Below are 15,325 nucleotides of genomic sequence, written 5' to 3' on the forward strand. Positions count from 1 at the left end.
TAAATAAAAATTTTCCTTTTCTGATCGATAAGATTTTTTATTTCAAAGAAAGCTCCAAAGCAAAACAAGCTAGCTAGCTAGTAGGAGGACAAATCAAACAGGTCATGGCAGACCAAACAAGAACACTAAAAAACAACAACAAAAAACCAGAAAACAACAAGAAGAGCCAAAACTACATTCAAAAGCAGACTAACATATCAGCAAAACTAAAGGCCATGTATAGCAACATGCAGCCAAAGATGATTTCTGAAAGGTTTACAAGCCAGACTCCTGAAACTGCCTTCCTTCAATACTTCAATTTCCTTCACTCATTTCCAACATGAGCAATATTCTTAGTTGTTGACCTCCATTGATCGAATGTCTTCAATTAACTTCTCTAAGTTGCAATAAGAGGACCCACCTTCCTTCACACTGTCACAAGCCATTTTCGAATTCTCAGCTATTGATTTCATGATCTCCTTTCTCTTACCCTCCATCAGATTTCTTACCATTTTCTCAACCGTTGATCTATCACAAATGTCCTTCATATCAACCCCAACCTTCCACAAATCACTCACACACCTACTATTCACCTGTTGGTCCGCTAATATTGGCCAACAAATCATTGGAATACCCGCCAAAATACTTTCCAACGTTGAGTTCCACCCACTGTGGGTCAAAAACCCACCCACAGCCCGATGGGTCAGGACCTCTTCTTGTGGGGCCCAACGCACTATGCACCCTCTTTCTGTAGTTCCCACTTCAAGCTCTGCTGGATTCTCAACCACTCTATCATCTCCCAAAAGCAAACCTTCCCTTATTACCAACAAAAATGGTTTTTCACTATTCACTAAGCCATACCAAAACTCTAATAACTGGTCACGAGTCAAAATGGCCACACTTCCAAAGCTAACGTATATTACTGATTTGGACGGCTGAGAATCGAGCCAAGTCAAGCAGGTCATGTCTTGTTCTCTGATACTACCATTTGATGAATCTGACTCTGTGTGATGTGTGGTTCGAGACTTGAAGAGGGCATGAAGAGGACCAATGGTGTAGACTTTAGGAAAGAGGGAGCCAAGTTTAGAGATGATGGGTGATTCGAGTTCATCAAAAGTGTTGAGTATGAGGGCAGAGGCTCGAGTCATGGCTGATGTTTGGGTGATGTAGAATTGTAGGATTGGATTTTGGGCGTCTTCAAGTCTACAAATGCTTGGTAGGTCTCGACGTCGCAAGAGGCTCTCAAAACCCGGAATGCAAGCAATAGGCCTATCCATGTCATCATCTGCTAAAATCAAAAGCCTAATCAATGAGTTATACTGATAGAGAGAGTTTGAGACTATGAATACAATATATTTGTTATGTGTTGGATTGCAGGAGTAGACTAGGAATTAATATCCACTTTAGATATTTGTTCTAGCCGTTGGATTAGAAAAATTTGTGAAAGTTGTCAACTGCCGAGAATGTAGACTTTACGTTTTAAAAAAAATAAAAAATAAAAAATAAAAATAAAAAAAGGAGGAGGAGGAAAGATTTGCTTGTTTCATTCTCTCCTCTTTCTGCATCTCTTGGTTGAGATTTTTTTAATCAAACAATTAGAAATGGAGAGCTCGTTAGTATACTAAAGACATCCCTCTTACTATCATTAATATTTGTTCTAGCTACTAGTATTAGATTTTTGTATGTAAAATTGTAAATGATACAATCAGGTTGGATGGTGGCCCAATCAAATTGTGACACCTGTCTGAAATTAATATAAAATTAAATTGGGCATTGCCCATCAATTTCCGGGTATAACCCGTTCCCAGTACATTCTTTCATTCTGCCTCGCATCTCTCCATCCCAATTTCTTAGGCCTCACTTGGATTGAGGGAATTGGAGAGATTTGGAGAGAAAAGAAAGGGAATGATAGAGTTTAGTGTGTTTGGGTGGAGAGAATTGAGAAGAAAAGAAATGATTGGGAGGAATAGGCTATCCCTCTGAATCCCTCCTGCACAGTGAAATCAAATCCCCTCAACTTTGAGAAGATTTGAGGGGAAAGGAAGCAAGTGAAAGAGAGAGACAAAATTAGCCTTCCATGAGATTATCAACGGCACAATCTTCGTCCATGAGAGAGCAGCTTTGGGATACGCACCGGTGATGGCGGATTTAAGCTTTGGGAGAGTAGCTTTGGGCTACGCATCGACGTCGACGGCACCATCTTCATCCATTATATCATCGTCTTCGGGCTCGAAGTCCACCGCTTCCACATCCACGTTCACCATCGTCTCCTCTCTCTCTTTACCGAGTCTCTCTCTCTATCAGGTATGGTTAGTGTTGTTTCTATTGACCACAATTTCCCCCTAAGCATATATTTGCCTTCCACCCATATTATAAACATAAATGCACTCATGTACACATACATAGTGCATATGCCAATGTAAATAAAATAACACACAGATAAAAATAACACACAGAGTAACAAAAAGTTTTTGACAAATAAAAATAAAATCAAGAAAGCAAAGGCAATAAAATAGACAATTAGAGTCCTCTACGATGAGCCACAGACAGGTGGAGCAAAAGATACAGTAGAATATGAACCCCAGAACATGAAGAACTGAACCCAAGTAAAACAAGAGAGAAAATGGAAACTATTCAACCCCATCACCAAAAAGGGTTAGATGGTAATTTTTTTATTATCAATTTCTTTCTTTTCTTTCTTTTGTGTTATCCAAACAACAATATTGTCAATTTCTTTCTTTTCTTTCTTATCTATCCAAACATGAATATAATTTAGAGCTATCATTTTCTTTCTTTTCTTTTCTCTTATAATCATTTCTTTTCTTTTTCTTTTTTTTTTTTTTTTTATTTCCTGTGTGTCCAAACAAAGCCTCAGATCTCTCGAGATGGGGACAGGTTAATATCAAGATGGAGAACTCTTTTTTGTACGACTATTGGCAACTTGGTTACAATCAATTTCAGAAGACGAGTCCGACTCACTCTGTACCCTGCCATTGAAACCAGTAACCGCCGTTTCAAACAGGAACGCCTGTTTCTGCTCCGCCGCCCGTAGCCGTACAAGCCCATTGTAGAACATCACAGGTTGCGCATGGGGTACAACTGCTAGACTCGGCAGGTGGTGATAGATCGAATAAAAAGACACCGAGGCCTTCACCAAGGCGGCGCGTGAGAAATCCCATCTCCGCTGGAAGACTCCACCGTGCTGCTCGGGCTCGGGCTCTTGTCTGTTGCGACTATCTCCGAAGGCAGAAGGAAGTTGGTCTTGGCTTTGGTACCTCGGAATTCCCTGATGGCGGCGGCGTAGGGTTTCGCCGCCTCTTCCGCTGTGTCAAAGGTCCCCAACCAGACCCGGCTCTTCCTTCCGGGATCTCTCGGCGTATCGCCCTCATGGCCATAGGCCTCTTTCTCACTCTGTAATGCACCTCCTTGACATCACTACTCTTTGCTTTAACCTTTTCCTTCATAGCTATTCTTGATGATCTCAAGAATCAATATAGGAGAATATGTTTGTGTTATGACTACCGACTGGGTTGGAGTGAGTGGGAAAATAGAGGTGAAGGGAATTTATAGAAGAGAGGTGAGAATTGAATACACAAAAAGGGTACAGTGATACTGAAAAATTCAGTACACAACCAGAGAATGAGATTCACACAACCACAGGAATTCAGTACACAACCACAACCACAACCACAACCACAGGAATGAGATTCAGTATACACAGATGGAGTTTAGAGAACTGAGAAATTGGGGATGGAGAGGTGCCCGGCAAAAGGAGAGAATGAACTGGGAACGGGTTACACCCGGAAATTGATGGGCAATGCCCAATTTAATTTTATATTATTTCGGACAGGTGTCACAATTTAATTGGGCCACGTAATCAGGTTGGACAAACTTCATCCACCTGAGTTGGACCCAAGAATTGTATGTGTGTATATATATATATATATATATATAAGATCTAAGTTACTAACAAGTTCACATGTAAGCATACTGTCACGGACTTGAACCTTTTCAAGCTACCGTGCGGCCTTAGACACTTTCAAGCCCCCTTAAAGCGCTAAGTCAGCCTACCCGAGTGTGCTAGCTTAGTGAAGACTAAGGCTAGACAAGTGTTTTGCTTACTTGGGTGTGTAGGAAGAGGTTAGGCAAGTGAGCAAGAAAGTTTGGAAATGTATAGAACTTGTATTACTTGAGAGGAGAGATTACAACTTGGTTGCTTGGTGAGGAGCAAATGAACTCTCACCTCCTATTTATAGGCCTTTGGCCTTACAAGAACATTCTAGATATGTAAAAATGTGTGGCCTAGATTTAGTGTCTAGAATCCTCCAGAAATATCTACACAACTCTAGAACTATCTACTATGTACAAGACAAGTCTAGAAAATTGTAGAGAATTCTATACAACTCTAGACAAGTCTAGAAAATGCTAGACAACTCCACACTAATCTAGAGAATTCTGGAAAGTTCCACACTTGTGTAGAGAAGTCTAGAAAGCTCCAGTCCATGCAGGCTCCATGTCATCGTCTGCTGGGCGTCTGCGTGGCATAGCCTCTTGGTAGCGGGGTGTGACATTCTCCCCCACCTAAGCTCGCGACGCCCTCGTCGCGTCTTCTTGCTTGAACCGCTGGATATGTTCTGCGAACTGCCATAGTGTATCCTCGTGCTCCCAGCTCGCCTCGCTATCTGGCAGGTTCTTCCACTTCACTAAATACTCTGTATATTTGGGCACACATCTCCTGCTCATCACAGGATCTGCAAGGATGCAATCAACTTCCTTATCAAAGGATGTGACAACGGCCGTGGGTGCCCTAAGCGATATGCCCCGAGTAAGGTCTTCCGTGTCTTCATGATAAGGCTTGAGCATGCTGACATGGAAGACTGGATGTATCTTCAACTTGGGTGGAAGCTCCACCATGTAAGAGACCTTGCCCACCCGCTGACGATGGGGAACGGGCCCTCGTACCTCCTACTAGCCCCTTATGCACGCTCCGGAAGGACTTAAATTGTTGGGGTAGTAGCTTAACCATCACCTGGTCTCCCACTATGTACTCCACCCGCTTTCGCTTGGTGTCAACCCACTCCTTCATCTTCTTTGCCACCTTGTCAAGGTACGCCCTAGCCAAGTCAGACTGCTCATGCCACCTCTTGGCAAATTTGTAGGCCGCCGAACTCTTACCATCACAAGTCGAAGTAATGGCGTTGGGTGTCATAGGCTGCCGTCCGGTAACAACCTCAAATGGACTGTGATTGGTAGCCTCACTTCGCTGCAGGTTATAAGAAAATTGTGCCACCCCAAGGAATTTGGCCCAATCTCGCTGATTAGCACTCACATAGTGCCTCAAATAAAGCTCCAGAAGAGCGTTGATGCGCTCCGTTTGCCCATCTGATTGGGGGTGGAAACTCGTAGAGAAGTTGAGATCCGTCCCCATCTTCTTGAAGAGTCCCGTCCAAAATCTACCCGTGAAACGCGGGTCTCTATCACTGACAATATTCTGCGGAACTCCCCAAAGCTTGACCACATGGTCAACAAACAACTCTGCTGCCCTCTCTGCTGTGAAGTCTGCTGGTGCGGGTATGAAGGTGGCATACTTGCTGAACCGATCTATTACCACTATAATGCTCTCACAACCTTCTGACTTGGGCAAGCAAGTGATGAAATCCATAGAGACGCTCTCCCATGGTCTCTCTGGAATAGGCAATGGCTCTAATAGGCCTGTAGGATGCTGTTGCTCAATCTTGTCTTGTTAACACACAAGACAAGTCCTCACATATGTCTCCACGTCATCACGCATCCGAGGCCAATAGTAAGAATCTTCTAGGAGTGCTAGTGTGCGCCGCATACCTGGGTGACCAGCCCATTTAGTGTCATAGCACTCCCTTATTAGCTCCTTTCGTAAGTTGCCCCACCTGGGCACAAAGATTCGGTCTCCTGTAGTGAGAAGTAAATCATCCCTTAGCCAAAAGCGCTGAGTCTTCCCTTCCTTAGCCAGCTGAATAAGGCTTTTGGCTAGAGGGTCATGCTGCAACCCCTCCTTGATCCGCTCCACAAGAGGGTGCTGTGGCCGACTAATAGCTGCGAGCCCAGCCTTGCGACTAAGCGCATCCGCCACAACATTGGCCTTGCCCGACTTATATTCAAAATGATAAGTGAACTCCGCTAGGAAGTCCTGCCAACGAGCTTGCTTGGGGCTAAGCTTCTTCTGTGTCTGGAAGTAGCTGGTGGCAACATTATCCGTCTTGATCACAAATTGTGCCCCGAGCAAATAGTGCCTCCAAGTACGTAGGCAATGGATGACCGCCGTCATTTCTTTCTCTTGCACCGTATAGCGCCGCTCGGTGTCATTAAGCTTGCGGCTCTCATAAGCTATGGGGTGTTCTTCCTGCATTAACACGCCCCCAATAGCGAAGTCTGATGCATCTATGTGCACCTCATATGGTTTGGAGTGGTCGGGCAAGCTAAATACCGGCTCCTCTGTAACTGCCCTCTTCAAGTCATCAAATGCCCCTTGGTATGACTCTGTCCAACTCCAAGCACGCGCCTTCTTGAGAAGGTCTGTCAATGGGGCTGCTCTCGCCGAGTAACCCTTGATAAAGCGGCGGTAGTAGTTGACAAGCCCAAGAAATGAGCGTAACTCTGTCACCTTAGAGGGCGGCTCCCACTCTTGAATGGCCCTCACCTTTGCCTCATCTATCATCAACTTGTCATCCCGTATCTTATGCCCTAGGAACAACTCCTCCTCTTAGGCAAAGGAGCATTTCTCCGTCTTTACATATAGGTCGTTCTCCCGTAGGACTTGGAAGACCGCCCTTAAGTGCTGCATGTGCTCCTCTAGAGTGGTGCTATACACAACAATATCATCCAAGTACACCACCACAAAGCGATCCAAGTAGGGATGGAAGAGCTTGTTCATCAAAGTACAGAAAGTAGCAGGTGTATTGGTGAGGCCAAACGGCATAACAAGAAACTCATAAGAGCCATACCTCGTCACACACGTAGTCTTAGGCTCATCCCCGTCCGCTATCCGCACCTGGTAGTACCCCGAGCGCAAGTCAAGCTTAGTGAAGTAGCGTGCTCCACCAAGCTGATCAAAGAGATCGGCAATGAGAGGAATGGGGTACTTGTTTTTGATAGTCACCTTGTTGAGCGCCCGGTAGTCGATGCACATGCGCAAGGACCCGTCCTTCTTCCTCTTGAACAACACCGGTGTGCCATATGGGGCCTTCGATGGTCGAATATAGCCCGCATCTAACAGTTCTTTAAGTTGCCTCCGCAACTCCTCTAACTCTGGGGGTGCCATCCGATAGGGCACCAAAGCAAGGGGTTTAGAACCCGGTTCCCGCTCAATCTTATGATCCACCTCCCTCCTAGGTGGAAGCTTCTTGGGCAGCCCCTTAGGCATCACGTCCGTGTACTCGTCTAGCACGGCTCGTATCTCCTTAGGCACCTCTTCTTGTGGGGAAGGGACTAGCTCATCTTCGGGTGTCTCCAGTAACGTGGCAAGGTAGCTAGTCTCTCCCTTCTTGAAGCCTTTCTTGAATTGCATAGCTGACAAAGCTTGGGCTTCCAACTTGGCGCCTCGCTCCATCGGCACCATGCATGCTGTGTTGCCTTCCATAATACACATAGTGTTAGCAAAAGGAATGGGAAAGACTCTCACCTTGTCTAAGAACCCCAACCCAAGAACTAGTTTGAAGTCGTCCATGGGTACCATCGATAGATCTATGTGGCCACTCCACTCGCCAATGCATGCTTGGACGCCGTGTGCCATGCCATGTATAGCCTTTGCCACCGAGTTAACTACCTTTATGGAGCCCCCTTCTTTGCTATACTTGAGGCCCAACCTCTTGGCCTCGTCAAGGCTCACAAAGTTGTGGGATGCACCCGTGTCCACCAAAGCATGTGTGGGTGTCCCATTGATACTCGCCTCCACGAACATTAGCCCTTTAGCCACCACCTTAGGGACTTCAGTTTTAGCCTTAATGGCATTAAGGATTTGCAGTGAACCCATCTGCGCCTCCTCCTGTTGTTGCTCTTCATAGCGGCTCATCATGGCATTGAGGGTCTTCCGCTTTGGGCAATCTCGTACCCAATGTGGTCCGTCACATATGAAGCAAGAACCCTTAGGCTTGGGTGCTCCTTCCTTGTTCTCCCTTCCCTCTTTGCTTCCATGGTCACCACCTGGCTTACGGGACCAATCCTTGTGGGGTGCAACGCCCTTGTCTCCCCCACCTTTGCCGGCATACCTCCCCTTGTCCTTGTCTTTGTCTTTTGGCTTGGACGAGGGTTCCTTCTTGGAGCTGAAATCAATAAAGGACTCCGCCTCTGCAATAGCTGTGGCAAGGTCTTGCACGTTGCGCCGCCTCAACTCCGTCTTAGCCCACAACTGCAATCTATCCATGAAGAAGAAAAGAGAGTCCTTGTCGGATAAATCCGGGATCTCAAGAGTCAAGTTAGTGAATTCCTTCACATAGTCCCGAATCGACCCAACTTGTTTTAGCCTTCGGAGTTTGCCCCTAGCTTCATCCTCGGCATTCTCAGGATAAAAATGCTTCTTAATTTCCCTAGTGAAATCAGCCCAAGTATCAATAGAGACCATACATTTGCCTATGTCACCATACTTTTTCCTCCACCATAGCATGGCATGGTCGGTGAGGTAGTGGGTCGCCGTGCGTATCTTGATGGTATCATCGGTCATGCCCGTAGCCTCAAAGTATTGCTCCATGCTGAAGAGGAAGTTCTCCAACTCCCTCGTTACCCAGTTCCCACCATAGCACTTAGGCTTGGGAATATCAACCCGGGGTGCTATTACCCCTGTAGTAGCTGTGTCGGATGCCACCGCCCGTTTGCACAATGTCCAGTCCACTCGCATTTCCTCCATTTGCTCGCGAAAAGTGCCAAGCTCCTGATCAACATAGCCACGTAGGGTGGCAAACTCCCTCAACATAAGTTCTCGAAATGCTTGGAGCTCCTGCCGAAAGTCACCACTTAGGGCATTGAGTGACCCTTTGACAGCATTTTGGACCTCAACGTCCTCCGACTCCAGCCCATCCATGCGCTGGTGAGCATCCTCAAGCTGCTCCAACACGTTGGCTATGGACCCCTCCATCTTTGCCACACGTGCCTCTAAGCCCGCCATGATGTCCTTCGACCTAGCCTTCGTCCTCACTCCACCTGGAGGGGGATTTGTTTCCCTTCCACGTAGAGTCTCCTCTTGAGTGCCAGTCACGTCTGATAGCTCCGCCATAGCTTCCTCCACACAAGGTGTGACGCCTCACGACCCTGCTCTGATACCAACTGCCATGGACTTGAACCTTTTCAAGCTACCGTGCGGCCTTAGACACTTTCAAGCCCCTTTAAAGCGCTAAGTCAGCCTACCCGAGTGTGCTAGCTTAGTAAAGACTAAGGCTAGACAAGTGTTTTGCTTACTTGGGTGTGTAGGAAGAGGTTAGACAAGTGAGCAAGAGAGTTTGGAAATGTATAGAACTTGTATTGCTTGAGAGGAGAGATTACAACTTGGTTGCTTGGTGAGGAACAAATGAACTCTCACCTCCTATTTATAGGCCTTTGGCCTTACAAGAACATTCTAGATATGTAAAAATGTGTGGCCTAGATTTAGTGTCTAGAATCCTCCAGAAATATCTACACAACTCTAGAACTATCTACTATGTACAAAACAAGTCTAGAGAATTCTAGAGAATTCTATACAACTCTAGACAAGTGTAGAAAAGGCTAGACAACTCCACACTAATCTAGAGAATTCCGGAAAGTTCCATACTTGTGTAGAGAAGTCTAGAAAGATCTAGTCCATGCAGGCTCCATGTCATCGTCTGCGTGGCACCTGCGTGGCATAGCCTCTTGGTAGCGGGGTGTGACAATACACTCACCTTGAAATGGAATTTCTCCTCTTCCACTGAGTATATATATATCTCTATACATATATATATAAGCTAAAAAGTAAAGTGGGAGAAAAAAATGTAATTTACAAATCTTAATTTAGGGAAAAAATAATTGCAACTCACACGCTTTCATTTCTTCTTAGAAAAAAAAAACATTGGATATAACTCACCCTATCAGTGGGTAAAATAAAAATAAAAAGACACCTTGAATATATATAGATGTTAAAAAAAAATTGGGCTAGGAGAACCCAATTGGTTTGACTCACCTTGAAATGGAATTTCTCCTTGTTGAATGAGGTTTTCAATATGGAAGTAAAGCCAGGTGGAGGAAGCATTATGGGTTCGAAAAGTGATGACCGGAATGTGGAGCTCTTCTGCAACATCAATGGCGAAAGACATCATTCCATCTGCTATTACGCATGTGGGTGGCGGCCAATGCCCTGTTTCTTGGCCCAATAACAATATGTCCTTGAACTTGGCCTTGGGCGCAAACACAATAGAGAACATTAAGTCAAGGAATTGTGGACCAGAGCGTGGATGTTCAGGTGGAAGTCCATCTGGGATGACCTCAAAACGGAGTGTAGGAAAGAGGGCCTTGAAAGTGGTACTGTTGATGATCAATTTGAACATGAGATTGTGGTTGTGATGTGTGTTTACAAAGGTGACATAGAAATTGGCATTGCAAAGAAGCTGTGCTAGCATTAGCATGGGTTTGATGTGTCCTTGTACAGGGAAAGGCAAAATCACTACGTGAGGCTGAGAAACATCCATATCCCATCACCTTCCTGCTGCTTAATTGAGTTGGGATCGAATTAATTAGGAAGATGGTGTACACCGAATGATGAACGCAGTGAAGGCTGAAGACAGTTGTGTAGATCGACTTCAACGTAATTGATCAAGTCAAAAGGAAATTATCTCTCTCACACACACACTGAATAATTATTGGTACAAGTCTCCATCAGTATAGCAGCAACCTGTACCCAAAGTTATTTTATCTATGAGAGGTTGGTCCTTTTATTCCACACCATGGGTTTCTGTTAGAATTTGGCACAAATTGTGGCATAAAACAACTAGAAGAAAAGTCAAGTCAAGAATTGTGGCTTGCGGAAAACATGTGTTTGAGTTCAAATTGAACTCTGTCAGCTGATGTCATTGCATATGTTTGCAAAGGGCAGAATGGTGGCTATAAATAATCCGTGAGTTCAAAGCAACCGAAAATATTTTAGGTATATGGAAAAATTATTTTGTTTGCGCAATCTTTTAAGTGAAATTTGAAACTTGTCTTTGCGTAAATTATATATTATTCAAGGTATTTCAAAATGAGTGTTGTGTAAGTTTTCTTTACGTGTAAGTGAGAAGTGTGATTATTATGGTAAATGATCTTTAATTAACTAATGAGTTTGTAGTACTGCACTTCATGAGCTGGAATGGGAAATTATTGGGTACCCAATCATAGACAGTTTTTTGTTTTTTATCCAATCATCGATGGAGAGGATTAACCATGGCAACATAAATAATTTTACAATGAGCTAACGACAGTTGCAAGCATGACTGCATCCACAGTTGCGCTCTCATTGATTACTTTTTTTTTTTTTTTTTTTTTTTCAAATTATAATTAATGAATATCACCCCTACTTTAACAATTTTTTGGCAGGAAGCAAAATAATAATAATAATGAAAATTAAAAAGTGACTAGTGAAACAGTGATCAGGTTCCATCAAATTAGGAAAACAGTCTACAAAAAAGTTATGACCAGTTCACTTCACAAATTCTTTTTTATAAGTTGCGTTAACAAAGGTAAATATGAAACTATTTTTCAACTATAATAATAATATTTTTATTTTTATTTTATGTGTATAAGAACAAAATCTAACATGTCAATTAAAACTTAAGAATTAATATTATTATAGAAAAATTACAAATTTACAATAATAGATAGATGTTTTTAAACAAGAATAATATAAAGGGATATCTAGTGGTAATAAGATAACTTATAGTTTGGTTTATATATATATATATATATATATATATATATATATATATATAATATTTTTAATACAAAAAAAAAAATTATAAGGACAAAATTATAATATATCAATATCAACGGTATAGAGGAAGTGATTGCTTTTTTTTCATTACTGCATTCAAAAGCGAAATAAGATATCATCTCCAACTTCATCTGCAGAACTAAAGATCATAATAGAAAGGGTGTGAAGACTAGCGGCAAAAACTAAGATAGTTTTCAAGACTCCTAAAAGTTAAAACAGTCGATTTGAACTAAAAAGATGAAATCTATGCAATAAATCTTGCCTTCAACACTTCAATTTTCTTCAATGTTTCTTGACAAAGCGACCCAAAATGCTCCTAATATATGTGGTGACCACTTATGTTGTCCAATTACAAATACACACATCATCTGTTATTTTAAAATCAATAAATAATAAATAAGAAAACAATTTTTTAAAAATAAATTCTGCCACTCTATATGTTTTCGTTATTTTTTACCATTCCGAATTTACTGTCTTTATATGTGTTTGAATATTGAATATATAGCATGCACACACAATACAAACATAGACAAAATTCTGTGTGAGAAAACAGACACAGAAGCTAAATATGAGGCATAAATATATTTCTTAGGTAAATAAGATTTTATAAATCAAAGAAAGCTGCAAAACAAAAGAAGCTAGTGGGAGGACAAATCCAACAGGTCATAGCAGACCACAAATTAAGAAAACCAGTAAGGCTAAAAGCAAATAGCAACAAAAAGACTAAAAAAACAACAAAAACCAGAGTACAACAAGAGCAGTCATCGCCGTTATAATTGACGACTAAAATTGTTGTTGAGGTGTGGGGCCGTCAACAGCATCTCTGATTTGTAACCCAGGTTGGATCCTAAAGGATCCCTGCCCAGGTGAGTTCCGGTACCAGCCAAAAAAAAAATTAAAAGAGCAGTCAAAATTATATTCAAAAGCAGACCAACATATCATTTCCAATTTAATGAGCAGAAATAAAGACCACAATAGAAAGAAGGGTTATGAAGAGCAACAGCCAAAGCTATGAACGATAGTTTTTGAAAGATTACAAAGTCTCCTGAAACAGTACGTTGGTTTGAGCTTGAAGGAGGAAATCCATGCAAATTAAGAAGTGTTGAAGGCATAAAATACACTTTAATTTTCTTCAATGTTCACTCATTTCCAAAGAAGTGTTCTTAGTTGACATCATTGATCGAATGTCTTCAATTAACTTTTCTAAATTGCAATAAGAGGATCCACCTTCCTTGACACTGTCACAAGCCAGTCTCGATTTCTCAGCTATTGATTTCATGATCTCCTCTCTCTTACCCTCCATCAGATTTCTCACCATTTTCTCTACTGTTGATCTATCACAAATTTCTCTCAAATCAACCCCAACCTTCCACAACTCACTCACACACCTACTATTCACTTGTTGGTCAGCTAATTGCGGCCAACAAATCATGGGAGTGCCCGTCAAAATACTCTCCAATGTTGAGTTCCACCCACTGAGAGTCAAAAACCCACCCACAGCCTAATGGGCCAGGACCTCTTCTTATGGGACCCAACTCACTATGCACCCTCTTTTCCTAGTCCCCATCACAAGTTCTGTTGGAGTCTCAACCATTTTATCCTCCCCCAAAAGCATATCTTCCCTTATTACCCACAAAAATAGCATTTCACTATTCACCAAGCCGTACCAAAACTCTAATAACTGGTCACCAGCCAACGTAGCCACACTTCCAAAGCTACTGTATATCACTGATTTGGACGGCTGAGAATCAAGCCATGTCAAGCAGGTCATGTCCTGTTCCCTCAAACTACCGTTTGATGAATCTGACTGTGTGTGATGTTTGGTTCGAGACTTAAAGAGGGCATGAAGAGGACCAATGGTGTAAATTTTGGAAAAAAGAGAGCCAAGTTTAGGGATGACAGGTGATTCAAGTTCATCGAAAGTGTTGAGTGTGAGCCATGAGGGTAGAGGCTTGAGTCATGGCTGATGTTTGGTTGATCAAGAATTGTAGGAATGGATGATGAACGTCTTCATATCTACAAATGCTTGGTAGGTCTCGACGTCGCAACAGCCTGTCAAGCCCAAGAATGCAAGCAATAGGCCTATCCATGTCATCATCTCCTAAAATAAAAATATAAGAAAAAAACCTAATCAATGAATTATATATACCAATATAGAGAAGTGATAGGCTTATTGAAAGGGTACTATGATTATTAAATGAAAAATAGTCATTTTGCAACTATATGTAATTGTTAAGGGCAGGGGTAGGCCAACAGGGCCTGGCCCCCCAAAAAAAAAAAGGAAAAATTTATTAGTATATACAAAAAAATAATAATAATAATAATAAATTAGTATACTAGCCCCCACATTAGGGCACGAGAGAGAAGTTGGAAAAAAAATAGAGGGAGAGGAAAGAGAAGGCAGCGACTCACTACTGTTACCATCTTCACAGTTAGATCTCTCATCTCATATCAATCTGTCTTGGTTGAATGAATTGACGGCCAATTTTGCCTATGTTGTGACTTGTGGGAACTTTCAATAAACAAAAAAATCAATTAAAAGGCTAAAGCTGGAAGGAGAGAGAAAATCCAAACAGGAGGCAATTAAGCAAGTTAGCAACGCGATTCTCCGAGTCCATTGAAGCTGCTCAAAGATCTTGAAGGATCGAGGCTGTCGAAGCTCAACTCAAGGTCTTACCTATCTTTTGCCCTTTTTTTTGAATTGATCTCTGTCAATATTATGCTAAATTATTAATTCAATATGTTGTTATTTGCTTCTCGTGAAATGAAAAAAAAAAAAAAAAAGAATTCTTCCTAAGTTCCTAACTTCCTATGACTCTATGAATTCTTGTAGACTATCGACAAGTGTGGCTGGATTCCGATTCCTTCTTTGAATTACAATTTGTAAACAATTTGCATTCAACACTTCTGTTAGTTCACATTCATATTTATTAATGTCTTAAATAAAGATTTGAAGTGGGTCAAGTGGCAATTTTATTATTTTATTAGTACAGTCCAATAAGCTGACCTTGTCTTATTAATTGGATGGAGTTAAAATTCAATTGAATGAACATTGAACTTATTTTTTTAATCCCATTAGGCACTGTCAAGTACGTAGATATTTAAGCAACCATCGCATATTTAGACACTCCACACAATTTATTGTTTAGAGTCTTTAGACACTTCACTGGCCACAATTGTGGGTGATAATTTTTTTATATTTTAAATTTGTTATTTTATATGCAATGAGGGTGCAATATTATTTTTACTCAATTATGTTTGTTAGCAATTTAGGATCGATGGTTTAAATTACAATGTAAAACCCTAGGTAATAGGTATTAAAAGTTTATATTTGAATTACTCTCTTTAGGTACAATGTCATACAATGGTGAAGCCAAAAAGAACTATTGACACTTTTTATAA

At 41.9% G+C, this 15,325-nt stretch overlaps 1 protein-coding gene and 1 pseudogene across 1 annotated transcript; both read right to left on the reverse strand.

Moving 5' to 3' along the window:
* On the reverse strand, positions 1-10,896 carry LOC132313218 (7-deoxyloganetic acid glucosyltransferase-like). The gene is made up of 2 exons (XM_059811904.1): positions 10,142-10,896; positions 1-1,264 (listed from the first exon to the last, which is right to left on the reverse strand). The coding sequence occupies exons 1-2, from the start codon at positions 10,644-10,646 to the stop codon at positions 333-335; spliced, it is 1,437 nt and encodes a 478-aa protein (XP_059667887.1). The 5' UTR covers positions 10,647-10,896; the 3' UTR covers positions 1-332.
* Positions 10,897-12,516: 1,620 nt separating this feature from the next.
* Positions 12,517-14,091, reverse strand: LOC132313219 (7-deoxyloganetic acid glucosyltransferase-like; annotated as a pseudogene).
* Between the last annotated feature and the right edge of the window lie 1,234 nt (positions 14,092-15,325).

Source organism: Cornus florida, unplaced genomic scaffold (assembly GCF_030987335.1).
Source record: "Cornus florida cultivar Cherokee Brave unplaced genomic scaffold, ASM3098733v1 CherokeeBrave_3.0.0_Hap2_Chr06, whole genome shotgun sequence".
NCBI lineage: Eukaryota > Viridiplantae > Streptophyta > Magnoliopsida > Cornales > Cornaceae > Cornus > Cornus florida.